Source organism: Eretmochelys imbricata, chromosome 19, assembly GCF_965152235.1.
Source record: "Eretmochelys imbricata isolate rEreImb1 chromosome 19, rEreImb1.hap1, whole genome shotgun sequence".
Lineage (NCBI taxonomy): Eukaryota > Metazoa > Chordata > Testudines > Cheloniidae > Eretmochelys > Eretmochelys imbricata.
This window is the reverse complement of record NC_135590.1, coordinates 10,170,821-10,191,196: the sequence shown is the minus strand read 5'-3', so window position 1 is coordinate 10,191,196 and position 20,376 is coordinate 10,170,821. Positions and strand designations below refer to the sequence as shown.

The 20,376-nt window shown below is 43.1% G+C and overlaps 1 protein-coding gene across 1 annotated transcript in view; it reads right to left on the bottom strand.

The window, feature by feature from the left end:
- The window catches only part of ARID1A (AT-rich interaction domain 1A), a 77,966-nt gene that overhangs the window by 44,767 nt on the left and 12,823 nt on the right, over positions 1 to 20,376 (bottom strand). Inside the window, exons 2-4 of the mRNA XM_077837720.1 lie at positions 6,465 to 6,677; positions 5,243 to 5,683; positions 3,875 to 3,988 (exon numbers count right to left, since the gene is read on the bottom strand). Coding sequence (XP_077693846.1) covers positions 3,875 to 3,988; positions 5,243 to 5,683; positions 6,465 to 6,677 — 768 coding nt within the window. The remainder of the gene's footprint in view (positions 1 to 3,874; positions 3,989 to 5,242; positions 5,684 to 6,464; positions 6,678 to 20,376) is intronic.

Sequence of the window (20,376 nt, the reverse complement as noted above, 5' to 3'; positions counted from 1 at the left end):
GGAAGAGGCTAATTAAGAGGAAGGGGTGGAAATCAAGGGAAGGCAAAGGAGAAGAGATGAATGAAGCAGCTTTTAGACCTTTCACATCCCCGCACTTTCAACCATGTTTCTAATCCTTAGAGTAAACTGCAACTCTTATTTATGAAGTATGCTTTAGGAGAACACACTGCCACTAGGTTTGTGAAGGTTGTGCAATAAACTCTGCATGGGATTAACGTCTCATGTAAGGGAAAATTAGTATTTTTTGGGACACTGACCTGCCATTTCCCCCTCCAGTCCTACTGAGGAGGTCTATAACTCAAGATGAGACAAGAGGAAGGGAACAGAAGAAAGGATCCACGCTTAGCACAGAAGAGAGCTCTCTGATTTCACCTAAACACTGCTGAAAGCCAACTCCTCCCAAACCAGAGAGCAGCTATTGTAATTAATAGCTGGAGATATGGTACTCCGATTCTGCAAGAGTCAAGGTCTCAAGAAGCTGAACACCAAACAAACTGGCTGCTACTTGCCAGAGAGAGTCTCTTGCTGATGATCAGAGGTTTAGGATCCCCTAGGAGGAAGAAATTTATACTAATGATTACACCATTTATTACCTCTAGACACTAAGACTACACACTGTCCCTCCCATACACAAAAGAGTTATCTAAGTTTAGTTAAGTGAATTGCTGATGGAGACTCCCTAGGAATCAAAGAATTATTCAGAAAAATTCTTCACCCAGACTATTGTAGGGAAAATTGCCTTTGCCAGGCACCTACCTGGATCTGCCACTGCTTTAAAGACATCTGTGTCACTGGGTAGCCACAGTATATTTACTCACATGCTTTTCAAGTCTACTCTTCAGAAAGGGGAAGAGAGACCAGAAAGAAGGACTTACCCTATAAAAGCCCAATAACTTGTGAACCAAAGTGGAAGGCCAGACATTTTTTGCAATCTACAGATGAGCAAACAAAGCATTAGATAAGTCTGTGAAATGAATTTCAAACTCTTGCAACATTCCTCTATTTCAGATTCTCACAGCAGTGAAAGAAACATACATCAGAGAATGATACAAAGATTAGTTCTCTAAAGTTACTGAACAGATTCCTAGACCACCACCACCAGAGACCAGCTACACATTCCTCAGAGAGATCTTGACTAGACTGGCAAGAAGTGCCACATAGCCTGGACATTCCTATTAGACTTATGGTTAAGTACCTCGGAGACTGACTTCCTTTTTTTCCTATTTTTTAAAGTGTTTCCCCCTTCACTGCCTAAAGTTTCAACACAGGCACTAAGTCTGATGGAGACATATGGAAACTCTGGCCCTTATGCAATTAAGAAAAAAAGCCTTTAAATATATTTAACCTCCTAAGCAGAGAGACCTAGAAAACAGCAGTATTCACTTTAGCCAGAGCTGCTCTACAGGTCAGTAATTAAGAAGCTGCATTTCACAGGTTGCCAGTTACCAAGGTGCACAATAGCGGCTACTCTGCAGGGCTTATTGATCGTAGGGAAGCACCTAAAACTTTCAAACGTGAAAGGCCACAGTACTACCTATGGTTCTATAAGGCACTTATACGGCTGCTTGGGAAAGTTACTCTATTATGGGGGAATCCAAAATTCCTAATTGACCATCCAACTTTGAGGGACACGGAGAGAAGAATGAAAAGCGTATATTTACTTTAACAGAAAAAAATCCTTAACAAGGACTCCATATCAAGCTATACTGCCGCCAGACCTCCCAGTACAGAAGCCAAGGGAAAAGTTGCCTATTGGAACAAAAATGGGTAGATAATATTAACACCCGCAAACATTCCCTTTTTACAGATACAGAAGTTCTTTGAGACAAAACTGGATGTGCATCAGACAGTAAGTAGACAAGAGTGTTCACCTTAAAGCTAGAGTTAACAATTCCCTTCATGTTAACAGGAGATGGAATTCTGGGAAACAAAAATGGAGGTAGTTTTTTTGTTTGTTTTTTAAATCCTGCACATCTACAAATTTATTTATATACATACATACATACCCCAGACACACACACACACACACACACACACACACAGAGAGACAGAGACATATATACATACACAAATTAAAAAGGATGGGTACCAGGCTCTAGGAAGCCATTGACAGACTGACTGACGGCCTTTGATTTCACTATCTAATCCTTGAAAGTCAGAGACTGAAAGGCTGTAAAAATGTTTGGTTAAAATAGAACCCTGGGTCTTACACAGAGCGAACACCTAACGCAACACTGGATTGAGTTCCATATGCTACAGAGGTCTAGAAGAGATTTCTCACATGGGAAGCTTAAGTACAAGTCAGACACTGATGGATATGTTAAAATTCAAGCTTCTAAACACGACAGAACTCCCACATTTCCAATTCCGCTATTCCATAATAGAGCCACTTTGAAGGTGAATTTGAAGAGGGCTCAAGGAGAGACCACATTTATCCATAACACCACAAAAACAAACTCCCACTTGGCTCTGAGCAGGAGCCACTTCTGCTAAAGAGAACAATTCACCCCTATATTCTGAGTCAGATGGAGCTGATTGGAAGGATTCCTGGAGACAGCATCAACAGCGCTACTAATCATGACACTCCACTGCTCAGATTCAGAGTGATTTCCTCAATAGCTACACTTTCCCTACATTGCAAGACAGAAGATGGGTCATAAAGAAGGACTTGGAGTGGAAAAAAACATGCTGTTTAAAGATTCTCAACACCTCAGAACAAAATTAATCTTTGGAATCAGGGTCCAAAAGTAGCCAACACCAAAATAAAATTAACCCATTTTGTTATCAAACTTAAGAGTCTGATCTGCATTTTGATGACATAACTTGCCCCCATGATCCATGGAACTGTTTAGAAGGGCTCACCACAGACCAAAAAACTGGATGCTACTGTTGAAAGCAAGAATAACTTCTGCTATGCACACAACTCATTCTCCTTTGACCAATCCAACTGCAGTCTAGGAAGGAGCTTTATCCTAGATGCTAAAGGAAAAGAACTTCCATCTGATTATAAGTCGAAAATAATTCTTCAGTGAAATCAAACTGAGTTCAACAGCTCAAACTCTTCTTTTGAGCCATAGGCATGGATCTGCTTGGTCAGCCCATTCCAGACCTTTAAAGGAGAAATGTATTAACCCTCCCCACTAAATTGCTACACTCTAGGAAGTTTAAAACCAAGATAAGAGACGCATCTCGCTCAACAAGCAGCCAGAATGTTGTCCCCAAAAATCTGGTAAGTTTACAAATTATATAATAGTTCAAATGTTTAAAAAAAACCCACAAAACAAGCAGATTTGGAGTTAAGAGGAAACTACTGTCCTGGCTGCAGTGAAAGGAGCTAACTCCAGGTCTGAGTAACCTGTCTTATTCACAATCTGTTCAGTCATGTTGGACCCAAGGTGTACAAATCAGCAACATAATAATCCACTGACACATAGGTAGTGGCTACAATTCTACTAGACTATTAACATACATGTAATACTGGGCTAAATTGGAATACAAAAACAAAACACAACCATAAAACCAAACAAGCCAGCCACTGCACCCCTATATTTTAAAAGGGACAAAACCAGAGGCTGCCCTAGTGATCAGTTCTCTTCAGCAAGAAACAAGCATCCCAGAGTGCCAGTCAAATATTTAGGCCAGGGCTTCCAAGGTTAAAAAAAGTTTACCCTCAGCTTCATTACTTTTGGAAGTTATATCTAATCTCCAGGGGGAAATCAGAAGCTATTGACTAAAAGCAAGAAGCATAGGCAGCCTCTATACCTGCTTCCATCTGGAACACTACCAGTCAGTACTAGTGATCCCAGTCAGTACTAGTGATCCTGGTGAGCTTCTTTCCTCACACCAGTCACTTACAGACAGCCTCACCACTCACCGGCAGGCTGGAGGGCCTTGATTGAAGATTCAAGTTCATATCTTCTTGTCCTTTACTGGAAGCCATTGAGGGGGCAGAGGATGCCTGGGACCCAAATGAGTCTTGAGATAACTCCTGAAACACAAAGAAAACACAGAAGTGAAATATGGACTCCACAGCATTCAGTCTTGGAGCATTCCAGCAACAAGGAAGCAACAGTTCATGTACCACTCGAGAGCATTTGCCCAAAACAAGGAGGGAGACAAAACAGAGGAACTAAGTTAGCATCCCCTGCCTCCACACAGGATCAAGGCTGCTGATGGACAGCTAGGCCAAATGTCCGTACTAGAAGTAATTTCAGCACTAGGAATCTAAAAAAGATAGTGATTTTCCAGCTATTGCTCTATTTTTCACAATAGAGACAGTTTAAGAACCAAGATCTCTTGTAGGCACTTTCTCTTCCTAACTTCTAAACCTTTCCTCTGGAAACTATGGCAATTAATTACATATATTAATAGAGCTAGTCCAAAAACAGAACAGTTTTCTGAGAAGTTCTGCCAAGATTTTTGATCTTCCTCACAAAAATTGTGAATTTCAAAGCTTTTCAGACAACTCCATGCTCAAGTATTAGAACATTAAGGCAGATGAAGATAATTTTACCTTTAACGTAACAGGCCTTGCTCTTTGATTAAAAACTCCATTTCATATTTGTGCTGGGTATTTCACTTCCCCACAAGTGTAGAGCCCTCTATATTCCCTGCTACTCTGACCTCTCCAGGTCACTTTGTATCTATTCTTCATTTGCTTCCTCCCCCAAATTTGGGGCCTATCTGTACACTGAATAAGTTTACATGGAAAAGCCTCACCCAAGCAACAAAGTAGCCACTCAGGGTGCAGATAGCTTGTTACTTTCAGTGATAAAAAAAAAAGGCTCCCAATGTCTTGGGAGTCTTGCACTGCGCTACAAAAGCAGCAGGAAGCGTGATCTCTGGAAGACCAAAAGCGTGTCATCACTATGATAAGCACTGCAGCTCTGTGGACCACCTGGAGACATTCCATGGACCACAGTCTGAAAGCCATTTAAGTGACCTGTCCTTTAGACTGGTATTGCCAATTAACAGCATTCACTAAGTACAAACAGTAGTTTCTGAACCCTACAGCCTTGGTGACTTTCTCTGCATAGCAGCCCACCTCTGTGCCTTCAGCCATCTCGTTTCTACATCACAGCCGGAGGAGATACAGATCTATGCCAAGCTAAGAGGGCAATACATGTATTAGTTTAATCATAGGTAAGCAGGCGTGCACTGGTTTTAAAATGCACAGAGAACTAAACTCTGCAAACTCCCGTAGTTACCCCCAGAAGGAGATAGCGAGCAGCAGAGGTCCTACCTGTGGAGGTGGGAAGCGTTGCTGGGAGTAGGCAGGCTGCTGCTGTGGCTGAGGTTGTGACTGAGGGTATGAAGACGACTGCTGAGAAAGAGCAGAGGAGGCGGTTTGCTGAGGTGGTTGCTGCTGCTGGTAGGGCGACTGTGCCTGGGAGTATGGAGGCTGACTCTGCTGATGTTGCTGGGCCGCGGGCTGCTGCTGGGGATACGGGGACGGGGACTGCTGATGCGGCGGCTGGGACTGCGGCTGGGGGTACGGAGGCTGCGGCGGCTGAGACGGAGTCTGCGGCTGTTGATAAGAAGGCTGGGAGTGAGAGGTCTGGGACGGTGGCTGCTGAGAGTATGGAGGCTGCTGTTGCTGGGGATGAGGACTTTGCTGGTTGTAATATGGAGTCTGGCTCTGCTGTCCATACGCACTTGGGCCCTGCTGTCCATAAGGGGGAATCTACAAAAGGAGAGTAGAATCATGCAAGTTAGAAACTGATTCAGATACGTTCTAGTGGTTTGTGGAATCTGAGTTCCTGCAGCCATGACTCCCAGGCAGCTGTGCTGGGCAATTAACTGGACAGGTCATGGAAACGCTGCTGTCTAGAGGAGTATGCCGCTGAGGAAACAGGGAAGCCAGTGCTGTGCCAGATTCCCTCTGGCAAGAACAGATCTTTAATATGGACCCATAAGGACTTTGTTGTGATGTCTATTAGTCCATCCTCAAATGTAAGTAAATCACCAAAGAGTGAAGTCTCGATGCAAAGGCAGCCTTTTGCATTCTGCGAGAGATCAGGAGGAGATGACGACTGTACGAAGCAGTGAGCCACCCCAACCTGACATTTCTGTTACTCCGAGGAGTAGTTATCTCTCTGCTCCGGTTTACAGATTTGTGTAGATGCTGTTTTAATCCATTAACTGTTTCCCCTTCCGCCCCCGCCCCCATTACACTTGTGATACTAAAGATTTATTGTCACCTCTCTGGAAAGCAAGACCACCACAGATCTTTGTCCTTCACATAAGGATTCATCTGTTTAAGTCCAACCACAACACAACGCAGCCTAAACAACAAATACTATTTTCACCTCAATAACTGAGAGTGGTACACAGCTGAATTTGTTTAAGACTGATCCCGTTAGCACACACATTCATAAGCCATATTTAAAAGAGTTCACTCATCTGCTCGTCAGAGAAGAATGGTTTGTGGTGAAGCGTGAGAGGTGTTTTATTTTTTGCTCTACCTGCTGTGCATACGAGATGCTGCCCATTGCACTCTGTGTCCTGCCTTGCATTCCCATGGGATATCTCTGGGGAGTCTGTGGCCCATATGGCTGTCCTGGATATCCATGTCCTTGCTGTGGCCCCGACTGAGGTGCCTGCTGCTGTGTGTATGGGTTACTTCCTCCATATGGCTGAGGTCTCATTTTCCCCATCTGATCCATTGGGCTTGATGGCTGTGAAGAAAGTTATGAGATGTATACAAGCTGAATGTACATCACATTGGCGTATACAATCCTTACTCCCATAAAACCACAAAACTGCAGTCATACTATAAAATTCAGCATCACTCTCTGGAGGAGAAGCAAGCACACAGGGCCTACAGATACTCCCCACAGCACTAATCCCCAGCTGTGAGGAATCTTTTTACACTCTGCCATCTCCTCTGAGGCCTGGAGAAAGGAAGGGTCATTAGGGGAAAGGGAAGTCAGTTGATATATCCAACTGGGGGACTAAAGAGCAGTGGAAGGGTCTTTTCCCACAGCAGGGTGTGGTTTAAGCAGCAAGTACACCACGAATAATTAAATTCAATGCAAAAAGTTGTGTTAATACAATGCTACAGCTGAAAATTTAAAAACGTACAGAAGTCAAAAGGCTATGGCTCCCACAGCAACCTCCTGGCACTGATAGTTTCTTGCATACCTCTACATGCAGTTAATTTGGCCTTTTATGCATTTAAATTTAGCCACACGGTTGCATTAATCCAGACATTTATTTCAGAGTGTGGTGCTACATGTGTACACGCCAATGCATGTGTAAAGTTGCATTTCCACTTTTTAATGTGTTTTACATGTTTCTTGCGTAATTTTTGGAACACAACAATATAAAATGCCCTCATTAGCTTTTAGAGCCATGCCCAGGGAAAGGATGGAGTTTTAGAACTAAGACTTTAAAAAAATTAAAAAAAAAATAAAATAAAATAAAAAAAAATGTTATCCAAGTACACGTGCACTCGTGGCACACATTGTAGGAAGAGGCTAACACCAAGATAGTTTCCCTTGCCTGTAATTTTGACCAGAGTCAGTCCATCTTTGAATCCTTTCAGTTCCCCCATCCTCATCTGCTTCCACCTGATCAAGCTCAGGCCCTGGTCACTGTTTTGAGTCCTGTGTAACTCACCCTTCCCTACTTATCGCCATCCCTTCCTACACCCCACCCCGCCAATGATGCCAGCCCCTCACATAAATATCAGTGTTTTAAACACCCAGCCACCACCACATGCTGCCTCCTAAGCTGTCAAGTAGACAAGCCCTGTGTTGATATAACTTATGTCACTCAGGGTGTGACTAAGACACACCCCCGAGTGACATAAGTTACAGTGACCTGACGGTGTGGACAGCGCTGTGTTGGCGGAAGAGCTACTCCTGCTGACATGGCTACCACTTCTCGGGGAGGTGGCTTTATTATGCCGACAGGAAAGCTCTCTCATTAGCACAGAGCGTCTTCTCCAGCTGCGCCGCTGTAGCACTTCTAGCATAGACTAGCCCCTATGCACAGATCTCTCTGCCTTTGATCACCTGCAAGGCTAATGCCACTTTTGAAATCCCTTTTTAAGAGTCACTTCTGCCAGGACGCCCACAGGACTGCTCCTGATAAACTTTAAGAGTAATGGGTTTATATTTAAGAGTAATGAGTTTATATTTAGCCTTTAAAATATAGTACTTTGCAGTTCCAAACCGCAGTCACATCACCACCTTGGCCACAGCACGTATCTTTAGATGGAGATTCTCTAGGTCTGTCTCTCTACATTGAGAGCAACTAGCATATTACAGGCACTACCAGAAATGAAAAGCAAGTTTGACAATTAACACACCGTTCTAAACTGAGGCCCTTTAAATCAAAGTCTGTACATGACAGAAGTGTAAACTGCATCCCTAAGGAAAGGGGTAAAAAAACTTAATACACATCTCTGATGCTTGTAATCCAAGCAGGCTAACTTGTCTCCACCAGGGCTGCAGCATGCATCAGCAGCGATATAGCATGTGGCCCCTTCCTTCCAAATCTCCCATTACACACACACACACACTTCATGGATAGGGCTTTAACTGCCCTAGCCTTAACAGACTTGCTCTGGTTTAAGAGGAAAAAAAAAATATATACACCATCAGGAATTCTACTTGAATCCCTTTATGCAGTTTAACCCATGTGCTTCAAGAAAGAAACAGCCAAGATTTAAATGCAGTGATGGGCCTATCAATCCAGAAGCTGGTGAGAGCAGTTGGAGGGTGGTGAGCTATAGATCCCCTTGCACACTAACGTTATAAGAGATGGAAAAGCCAAGAGGAAGGAATGCCTGTTCACTTGCAAGAACACCTCAGGATAAATAAGGAAATACCAAACCCTGACTGCAGAAGGCTGAAGAGTCTTCTCTGGACTGACACATGGGAAATCCTTTTGACAGGAAGCCACAGGAGTAGATTACTACGATTACATGTCAAAAGCAAAGGCCCTGCCACTGAGACATAACTGAGAGAAAAGTTTTACTGCTTCTTGATCAGTGAAGTCCAGACCCTTTTCTTACACCCTCCTGCATTCACAGAAAGAGAAGATTACTTACTGTAACTAGAGGTTCTTCAAGATGTGTGGTCCCTATCTGGATTCCACATGCAGGTACGCATGTGCGCCATGCGCTGGAGCTGAAACAGTTCATAATTGTGTCCATTGACACAGAGGGACCATCACTCGAAGAGCCACCAAAAGAGAAACTAGAAGCGATCTCAAAAATCTGTGTCAAGTTTTGGTACTTTGAGAGAGTGTTATACAACCAAACTTTTAGTCCTGTCATCAGCCAAATTTTCAAAAACCAAAGTTACTCTACTCCACTGTATGCAAAAATAAGTGCATGATCCAAAGAGGATGGAGCTCGGCTGTTCTCAGTGGTGACAAATGACAGAACAAGGAGTAATGGTCTCAAGTTGCAGTGGGGGAGGTCTAGGTTGGATATTAAGAAAAACCTATTTCACTAGGAGGGTGGTGAAGCACTGGAATGGGTCACCTAGGAGGTGGTGGAATGTCCATCCTTAGAGGTTTTTAAGGCTCAGTTTGACAAAGCCCTGGCTGGGATGATTTAGTTGGGATTGGTCCTGCTTTGAGCAGGGGGTTGGACTAGATACCTCCTGAGGTCCCTTCCAACCCTCATCTTCTATGGTCAGCTTGTATTCTAAAGATCAAACCTGGTCTTTCAAAAAAAATTAAAACAAAAAAAACTTGCTCTAGGCCAAAGGCTTGTAACACCAAGTTTCAGCCCAGAGAGAGCTTACTGCCAAGCTCTACAAACCCCCAAGTCAGGCTATATAATGGAAAGTGCAAGAGACAGAAGGTACAGTTACCCTACACACACTATTCTGGCTTTGCTACAATGGTGAGAACAACTTTACAAATGTAAAGATTATCCTAAACAGGGTAACAGAGATTATTCTAAGCGGGGTAACAGAACAGCATGTGCTGGTCAAGAGTGATACTTTAATACACACAAGTAGAAGTGAACAGGGAAAACTTTTCTACAGCTTCAAAGCAGGTGAAAGTGTTTTTTTAAAAAAAAAAACAAAAACACAACACCACATACTTCTGCCAGAAAACAAGACATAATAAAGGACGATCCCATACCTTTCTAAAGGGGTAAGTGGCGTTGATTCATTTATGAGACCAACATGAAAAATATGTAAAGAGTGTCTTACTGTGAAAGCGGAGGCTACAGAGCAAAGAACAGTCTCCACAGCCAGGCAAACATGTATTCCTGTCACTTTTATGACAGTCTATTACATATCTAATTTTTTGGTAGGGAAGGGTGGGGGAATGGAGAGAAAAGGGGGAAGAGTTTCTCACTGAGTCTAATTTGCAGCACTTGAATTGGCTTCACTCAGATATTGGCCAGTGCTGGGATAAACCAGAAACAATTTCTTGGAATTACAAACCTTTCACCTTGGATCTGAATTTATTTCTGACCATGTTTGCTGTCCATGTTTGGGGGGAGGGAAGGGGAGGAATATGGAGGAGGGAGGGGAATCAGAAAAAAATAATAATAAAAAGCATCCCTGGCTGTTTAACCCAGAGAAGCCCTAATTGATTCCCACAGTAATTAACCTGCATTTTACCTCCAAGAGTGGTAGTTAAGGAAGTCGGCACTGCTATTTATAACTCATCTCAAATTGAGGGCAGACTGCCTAAAATCTAACACATCCCAGCTGTACTCCTGTTTGAACTGGGGCCAAGGGAATTTTTTAAAGCAATCTTGGCACTGAATGAATGACACCAACAGTATGAGAGAGCGTGTGGTTGTGTTGTGGTGACGTAGCAGCAGAGGTGGAATGGGAAAGGGGGGGCAGTGTACTGTAATCCCTCTTCCATGCATGCTTTCACTTCACAGGCCCCAACCCTCTGGTCCCTGTACAGTGAGCTGGGAACCGCCCATTAAGAACCAAGCACAGGAAATGTCTTTTCCTGTGGAACCTTGAAGTGAGAAGCACATGGCTAATCTGCATAAAAGCAAAGCTACACCGCCCCTGCCAGGAAGGTTAGTGCTCATAATCTCTGGCTATGAGGCTGGCTGCCTGTGAGGACTTGGATCTGTGCCTGATAACCCAGAAAGAGCCGAGAGAACAGATGGGTAAGGACCCCGGCAGAAAACAGCACAAGGTCATGTGATTCACCACATGGCCCTGCAAGCACAAACTATTGTTTGGCTGCTGTGTTCCTGTACAAAGAAAAGGAGGACTTGTGGAACCTTAGAGGCTAACCAATTTATTTGAGCTTATCCGATGAAGTGAGCTGTAGCTCACGAAAGCTTATGCTCAAATAAATTGGTGCCACAAGTCCTCCTTTTCTTCTTGTGGATACAGACTAACACGGACGGCTGCTACTCTGAAACCTGTACAAAGACAGTAAATCCATTTCCTGCAAATTCAGGGAGAAGCAGCAGCAGCTGGCTACTGCTGCTTCTCCTATTGGACTCTACCATGCCCAAGCTAGTCTGAGGACAGGGACCACTGAGCCTGGGATCTGCAAGCCACCAAACACAGAAAAGCTCTCACCAACAAAACACTGATTAACATTGTTTTTGCAAGCTCGCAGATGCAGCTTCCATCACCTCCCCACAGCTGAACCCAGATGGGATCTTACAGTACTGAAGAAGATAATTTTGATTTCTGCTCAGGAGATTGTCCTCTTTCCTCTGTGTTGCATGTATTATACTACCCAGGCACAAAGGCATAACCAGCCTCAGTTACTGGAGAAACTAGAAAGCTGGCTGTCCGATATTCACTCCATCAGTGCTGAATTAATATTGGAGAGTAACAAGGAGACTACACCTCTCCACTAGGAAGCCTGTCAACCAGCTTCTTCATTTCTACAGAGGGGGTTTTATCTAGCGATCAGGTTTAACTATTTAAACAAGAGTGTAAGATGAGCCATGCTCCCCATAACTTTAAATACCTTGCCTCTACTCAAGGCCACAAGTTGTTCAAATAAAGTACTGAACCAGTGACAGAGCATCAGCTATCTGAAAGTGAAAACACCTACCCTAGTTTGTTGAAAGGAAGAGGAGACAGAATGAGCAGCTTTACTCATCCATTTTCCAGTACTTCCCACCCCATGTGCGGGCACTGCAGTCCCATGACCGCAAGTAAGAGAAATGGACCAATACACATGTCTTTGATAGCTGGCAATTCAGAATGTAAAGACAATTTTGCTCTTGAATCCAAGCCATCAATAAGGAGTCTGGACCCAGCTCAATATCTACAATAGGGTATGTCAACTGAGCATTCAAGTTGTCTCAAATACAAGCAAGTCCTAATTTAAGCGAAGAGGCTGCAGTGAATAAGAACTTTGAATGCTGGCTCCAGTTTCATAAACTATACTACCAAGAGCCATCCGTACCAATGCTCCCTTGGAATCTCCGAAACCTGGCCAGACCCGTAAAGGCCAGCATGTCGAACCCTAACCGCAAAATCCCATATGGACCATAAGGATGAAGCATCAAGCCATACCCAGCAAGCCCAGGCTCTACAGTACTTTAAATTTAAAAAAAAAAAAAAAAAAAGAAAAGAAAAGAAAAACAAAAGTACTGAGATCAATACCTTACAGGGGTCAGTGACCCATAACAAGACAGTCACTGGAAGCTCTCAAACACTCCCTGTCCTATTACATACTGGGTGGGGGTTATCATAGCTACATACATGCTCATTAACAGGGCTTGAAACACAAGGGGCAGTTCCTCAGCTGGCATAAACTGTCATAGATCCATTGAAGCCAATGGAGCTATGACAGTTTGTGCCAGCTGAGGACCTGCCCCAAGGAAGCAGGGGGTATTTCCTACCTTGCCTTATATAACTAAGGTAATGCCACAGAAGTGGCTGGAAACAAAGCACATCTTGCGGGAGGCGGCGCAAGCCGGGATTATGATACAGAAAACAATGAGAGTTAGCATTCAGCAGGACCAAAGACATTATGGTTTAGAGAACTAGACTTTCAGTTTAAAACCAAACAAAACAAAAAAGCATGGAAATGGAATGAAAGTACTTATTTGGCATCATCTGTACAACCATTTTCATGGCTCCACCAAATGGTATTTCTGAAACTTTCCCCACAATGTGTAAACCAACTTTAGCTCTTTCACAATTAGTCTGACAAGTGCAGGCTAAAAAGCCAGAGCACAGAACTTATTAATATTCTCATTCAATAGTAAACAGAGCTCAACTTCTAGTCAGAAGCACTTTCCTCTAATCTATTTAAGGTGGAGCTGTCTGTATTAAGGTCAATATCCCGGTCTGAACTCACTACCTTTTATAACTTTCTGACGGGCCAGTTTACTGTGTCATAATTCATCAGTTTTTACTTTTTTCTTTACAAGCTTGTCCTTTCAAAGATGAAGTTTCAGGTAACTGAAGTCTGGTAAAAACCCACTTCTCCGCCAATATGTATGTTTCAAAAGAATATCAGAATTACAGAATCCCTTTAAAAGGAATCACATGACGAAAAAAGGCACTTCCTAAGGTGTTCTCCTCTCCTGCTTCTACCAAAAGTCATTCAGAGCTCCCGCAAATTTAGAATTAGGACTTTTACAATGAGGGGGAAAAAGGAGGGGGAGGAGACATTTCAAATATATCAACACTCAGAAAGATACTAGTCCACTCTGGTCAGGAAAGCTGTACTAGCAAGTTCCCTTTCTGATCAGAATGAGCACTGATCATGAACTATCTCCTTCCACTTTCCACAGAGCTGGAAGGGACCTCATGAGGCAGGACCAAGTACTCCTAGACCCATCCCTGACAGGTGTTTGTCTAACCTGTTCTTAAAAACCTCCAATGACAGGAATTTTTAAAAACCTCTCTTGGAAGCCTATTCCAGTGCTTCCCCTATCCACATAGTTAGGAAAAACTTTTCAATATTTAACCTTGATCTCCCTTGCTGCAGATTACTTCCTGTCCTACCTTCAGTGGACATGGAGAACAATTGATCACCATCCTCTTTATAGCAGCCTTTAACATATTTGAAGAGGTATCAGGTCCCTCCCCCACACTGACTGTCTTTTCTCCAGACTAAACATGCCTGGGATGTTTGTTTGGTTGGTTGGTTTTCTTCTTTGTTTTTTTAAACCTTTCCTCATAGGCCAAGTTTTCAAAATGTTTTATAATTTTTGCTGCTCTCCTCTGGACTCTCCAATTTATCCACATCTTGTCTAAAGCATGGTGCCCAGTACTGGACACAGTACTCCAGATGAGGCCTCACCAGTGCCGAGTAGAGCAGGACAATCACCTCCCATGTTTTACATGCGAACAGTCCTGTTAACACAGGATATTACGGTGCAACACTATTCTCAGCAAGAGGACCATCCACACGCCCCAGAAGAGCCATACTAAACACTGCTGCTCCTACTCTGCCACAGTTTCAGCTAGTTTGGGCAGGGTTTCTGTTTGCAGAACAGACCATTATAGAAGAACAGCCTCGTGGGAAGAGGTAAGCAGAAGCTGCACTTACAAAGGAAAAGCCCTAATTCAAACAATCACAATGAATGGCCAAGTACAGTTTTTGTAGAGATGTTTCTCATACAAGAGCAAATGTGAGCAAAACAAAAAAAAATCCTGTTTAAAATGGTGCCAAAGACCAAATAAATGTCCACTGAATGGACCTTCAAAGTCCTCTTCTGAAGCTAGTCTGTTCAGAGCACACAAAAGACCCAGCTTTCGCAAAATGCGCCAGAAATATGAATATTAGAAGGTAGCACAAGAGTCTTTTTGATGCTCTGCAGGTACCAAAGATGGACACTGAAAAGTTAATTCACAACAGTAGTTAAGGCAAGATGTGTTACATCTGCAAAGAGGGATGCCATACCACATGCAGGCTTACCAAGAGGACCCTGGTCTCATCAAAAACTGGAGTAGCTAATCTCAGACGCCAGAGATACCAGGAAATTCCCAGCAACAGATGCACTTTGTCAGAAGCCAGAATTTTTCCAAATCACCTCTCCCCTCTCTGGCCTGTGCCTTTTAAACTCCCTCTACCAAAGCCACAGAATCCTACTTATCAAGACTATAGGTTTCCCTGTTCTGCAAGTCATTCTCTAGGACAGATGACCATTGTATTTATCACTCCAGGTTAGTAGATATTTATATAGTTTCCTCCCACCGCCCAAATCACCATACTATCTGAATGACTGTCGAAATTTAGATATGCTGTATGTTTTAGTTTTCTGTAACCTACAGCATTTACACATAGATGGACAGAGATTGGTCTACCAGGAAATAGTCTTATATTATTAAAATAAGTTGTTGCAAAAGATCTAGCAAAAAAGATTTACAGTGCATCTATTCTATTGGTTCAGGAGGGGAGAGTGAGAAGGGCACTTCCTTGTTTGAAAGCTAAGTTAGTGCTTGTAAAGATGCCAGACAGGCCCAGCCTTGCTAATACTAGTTGTGTGAATCTGGGCGTCTACCATGCTTCTTGCAAAAAACACACAAGCAGCATGAGGCACAACCAGTTGAGGTAAAAGCGCCTTTCTCTGGCTAATTTAGCACTTTGTTACACAGACAAATACCCTTGGCTGAAGGTGTTGAACAAGCAGAACCATGGCGCCCCCCCCCATCCAGGCAACAAAAGCAATTACGTTTTATTTATTTTTGCGCCTTCATTAAGTTTTGCTAGTGAGCCAGTATAACAAGGTTTAAATCTAAGAAGTTTCAAAACAGTAGAAGGTGATCCGATCATCCTGCCCAACAGAATTCCAGTTTGACAACTAGGGAGAAAAAATCAGAAACTAAAGACTAGTTGTAGTGCTCAACAATGCCTGCTACGGAGGATAAAGTGACGTGTGCTGTGCATGTCTGACCCATACCATGCCCAATGACATGAACTGGCTGACCAACAGGTGGGTTCCTTTTGCCACCTCCCTCTCTCTTATCTAGAAACAGATATAGGGTGGTTTACAGCACAAAACATGAGAAATTTAAAAGTAGTTATAGGATGTTGACATGGCAAGGGTAGATGCCAACTTTGGTACATAAATTTAGATGCTCAGTCAATGCAGGAGCTCAGCAAAATGCTTTATGGAACAATGATCACCAGTCAACCCATTATCACATTCTCTTTATAGGTATGGGTGTAAAGTAAGTCAAACTATTGGTATTTAGACAGTAACTGCCACTTCACTATACAATCACCTCAGCCAACATCTGTCTGCACTGGAGTGGCTTGTGCAAGTTATTTCCTGTCAAACCCATCACATACCCATATAGATGACTAGCTCCCCACCCTCCCCTCCAGAACGCCAGTCACCCTACACACAGGCTGCCCTCCCAAGCCTCCAAAAGCCTCCTGTGGATTTTTTTCAGAAACCTCAGCCAAGCAACACCGTTCAAGTCCACCAAGAAGTCTGCATCCATGAACCTCTCAAGCTGAGTGGGAGAAGCTCCCAAGAAACACATCATAGAAAGTCTGCCAAGGTACTTCTCTTCTCAAGATGGGGAAAAAGAAAAGGGGAAAAGAAAAAAAAAAACCCTTCCTTTGTAGATGGTAAAGCAGGCTCCACATTTCACCAACACCCTATTCCCACCACAGGAATGAACTTGAGGCTGGTCATGTCCTTGGCATTATCATTTCTTATTGTGACATTTTGGTAGCAGACCCACTTACATACTAGAAGAGGTAAAAGTGCACATGTTGATCAGGTCCAGTAACAAGCCATAAAAATAACTCCCAGAAACAAGTCAGGGGGGAAAATAAATAAAATAAAACCAAGCCACAGACAAGGGGAAAACAGCTATCCTGAAACTGAAAAGACTATCTTCTAGATACCAGCACTACTCAGTGATGCAATTTAGAACAGCTGAGCAGTCCGAGCCATGCAGATAATCCACAAGACAGTATTCTCAGTAAGCATCATTAAAACTTCAAAACAGTTTCAAAGCTGACTAATAAGTCTATTCAGACACCTGTAGCCAGCAATGAACTTTCAGTCACCATTAACCATCTGGTTCCCTAAAGCCCTGCTCTTCCTCCCAAATGAGCAATACAGACTCCAGACACAGCAGGACATCCTCAGCTACCAAACAGTGCTGGCGTTCAATCTGTGGTCTAAAACATTAGGCCTGAGGGAAGGCCCTGCAACAGAGGACTCTTCAGGATTCACTTTCCAAAGCAAAGTTTGTTTTATTAATTCAGAAGGAGCCCTTTACACATGGAAACATGGCAGGGTCCAATTTCTGTCAGATTCTCAGATAAGTCACCTTTTCTTTCTGTAGAGATCTTTTTCTGCAGTAGGTATGGTTGCAAAGTAAGGTACACATAAAACAGACCCAAAATCAATGAGAGAATGAAATTAATGGTAAGCATACACTTATTAAGGCAAATCAGGTTGGCTCCACATACATGTATAAACCAGAAAGAGTATCTAGTGGTGGGGGTCAGAGGAGATAATGAAAGAAAACACCACCCCTGAATTTCATCCTCTTCCACTCCACAGTTATGAAACAACACACTCAAACTTTATTAAGAAGAGTGCTTCATTGTCAGTTTGCTAGGAGACTGAGGGCCACTACCAGTTTGCAAGGAAGGAAAGAATGGTCTATGGTTAAAGCACAGAACTCAGTCAGGAGACCCAGTTCCTGGCTGTTCCAGACTTCGTGTATGACCTCTGGTGCTTCACCTTAACTCCTATATCTCAGTTTCTTCATCTGAGAAACAGAAACACTACACCCTTGTAAATTAAGAAAACATTTTCCGGGTGGGTAGGAATTTGCAAGTGAGGTCTTTAGGTTGGGGGGGGGGGGGGGAGAGAGAGGACGGACATTTTTGTTGTGTTTTGTCTTTATTTTAAATCATTAAGATCAAGGGTGGGTGAATAGACAGTGTCTGGGCTGGTGAACTGTCATTAACATTTACAAGGCTGGCATAATACTGACCTGCTAGGGTGTTGTGAGGTTTAATTTATAATTTTAAAGTTACAAGATCCCAGGGATTCTTACAGAAGTGCAAAGTACTGCAAAATAGAGGAGAATGCAACACATTAATCTGCTCTAGAAGTACAGCTGTTGGAGGCTACCTCATTCCAGCATCCAATGCTCCATCATGTCCAGAGTAGCTGCCTCATTTAATAACGATGGAGCACTAGATGCTGGGTGGGACCTGTAGTTTCTGCAGAACCACATTTTGGAATCTCCTTGGAAGCAGAACTTTCTCCACAGCAAAAGATCCCAGTAAATATCAGACAAGTTTAATTTTCAACTGTGCATAACCAAACATGGAGGAAGGCTAACACAGCATATGAAAGCTGGCCCTTGGAAGTAAACCGAGCATGTGTGTTTTTCCTCCCTCACCAACTTAAATTAATCCAATGAATAGTACCAAACAAACACACACACCCCCTAGAGATTTATCCCTAAAGTCCTTGAATTCAAGTTCTGCTGGTCACTCTCAAAGTTCAATGGTGGACTAAGGTCAAGGCAGTGGACGCTGCTCCTGCTAGTTTGCAATGGGGTATCAGTGTGGTGCAGACAGATCCAAAGGAGATTACCTGCCACATACTACTCCTCAAGTCTGGCTGCCAGCTAGTGTACAAAAAGTGGTTCTGACAAGGATCAGGACAACATGAATTCTGCCTTCTTAACATGAAGAGGAAGCGAAAGCAACTAGCTTCACGATCAAGAAGCGAGCAATAGCTTTGGACTCAAGAAAGCCCACACCAAAAGCCTTCTGCCACTCTAGTTGGGAACACCACTAATTTCACCTCCTTAGAATCAAAAAAATATTACCAACTGCTGTGGGCAAGTGAGGAAGTCTACCAGTGATGAAGCTTGAGGTCTTTGTAACAAATAACTACTTTCCAGCATTTATAACCAGGTGACCTATTTGCATCAAAAAGCCGGGAGCTGCACTCGTGTCTGCACTAGTGAGAAAAGAGGCGGCTGGGGGAGGAAAGACACTGTGCGCACAAGAGCTGCAGCCAAGCCTTTGCTGTCAGAGAGTAGTAAGGACACTCCAGTACAGCCTTAAAACCAACACCAATACGGATTCCAATACGTTACTCTTGACAAGCCTTAGGTGAATCCCAATCCTATAGACACACACATCCTAGGGTAGGTCACAAATACAAACTAGATTTGTACTTTTCATAAGCTTTAAATGCCAGGTTACAGCAATCCTGAAGCCTAAATTGTGATGAGTTTCCTTTAGTCTTCTTGGTCTTTCCTTCTGGCTGTGAGCGTCTATCCTCACATCAGCTCAGGCATTAAATGAACTGCTTTTAAAGCAAAGTTTGCAACACTGCAAATTGTTTAACAAGTTAAAAAGGAGAGTGAGCATGAGCTGGCTGCTGGCGAGCCGATGCTGAAATTAATTAGTGTGCCAATGCCAGGGGGAGAGGAGGAACAGCCAACGCTGCAAACTCTTCACTGGTTTCAGGAACAGGTATAACAAGAAATCATAAGGCAGCAAATGGAAAAGGGAAGGCAGACATGACTATTACACCTTTTCAACCGTAGCAACTCTTACCAGGTAAGTGCTATGTGCAGCATACTCAGCAGATGCAAAGCTAACCCTGATATTTGTGCACCAGCCAGAATGCTACAGCTCTCCTGAAAAACAATGCGCGGCTAAAAGTTGCTCCTCCCATCAATAAGCCACTAAGGTAACCTTTTGCGTATCAGATTTCCTGGTACCCTGTCTGATGTGTCTTATTAGAATCAAATTTTCTTCCCTTTCCTTCCCTGAAAGTTGCATTAGGACAACGTTTTGTGCTCTACTTCAGAGTCAGGGAATTGGGAGAAGATGAGTGTTAAGGGCTGATGTGGGTAGTTGGAGGGCTGAATAGGATCCCCCATCTGCTCAAGTATATTTTATAAGGCAGTAATATTACTTCCCTTGATTTTAAGAACTCCCACACCCAATGTGCATATGGTTTTTCAGCAGAAGTTCTTCCTTCAGTGAGGAGCAGTAAAGCCACCTTTGAGCGGAAAGGACAGGTTTCTTTATCTCCAACCCATCACAAGAACTAAGAGGCAGGGTTTTTTTGGGAATATCTTTAGAGTATAGACAAGTGGGTAATCCAGGATGGGTCTACTGCAACCATTTCCATTCGCTTATCCCTGACTATTGGAAGACCATCTTAGATCAAGCGTTTTACTAGTTTTTCCTTCCTCCAGCACATTAATTGCAGGAGTGCCTTCTAAACAAATGAATACTCTTATTACATTGCTACTGTACCTAACCAAAATGCATCATCAATACACCCAGGTTTAGTGTGCTGCAGCCATCAATCAACTGGAGATGTTTAATGTTTTTATGTATTGCAAACACATCCCATTCCAGGAAAACTAAGGCCTTCCCTCGTAAGTGCCATACACAATTAGAATAGGAGCATGAAGGAAAAAGACTGGCATATTCTGT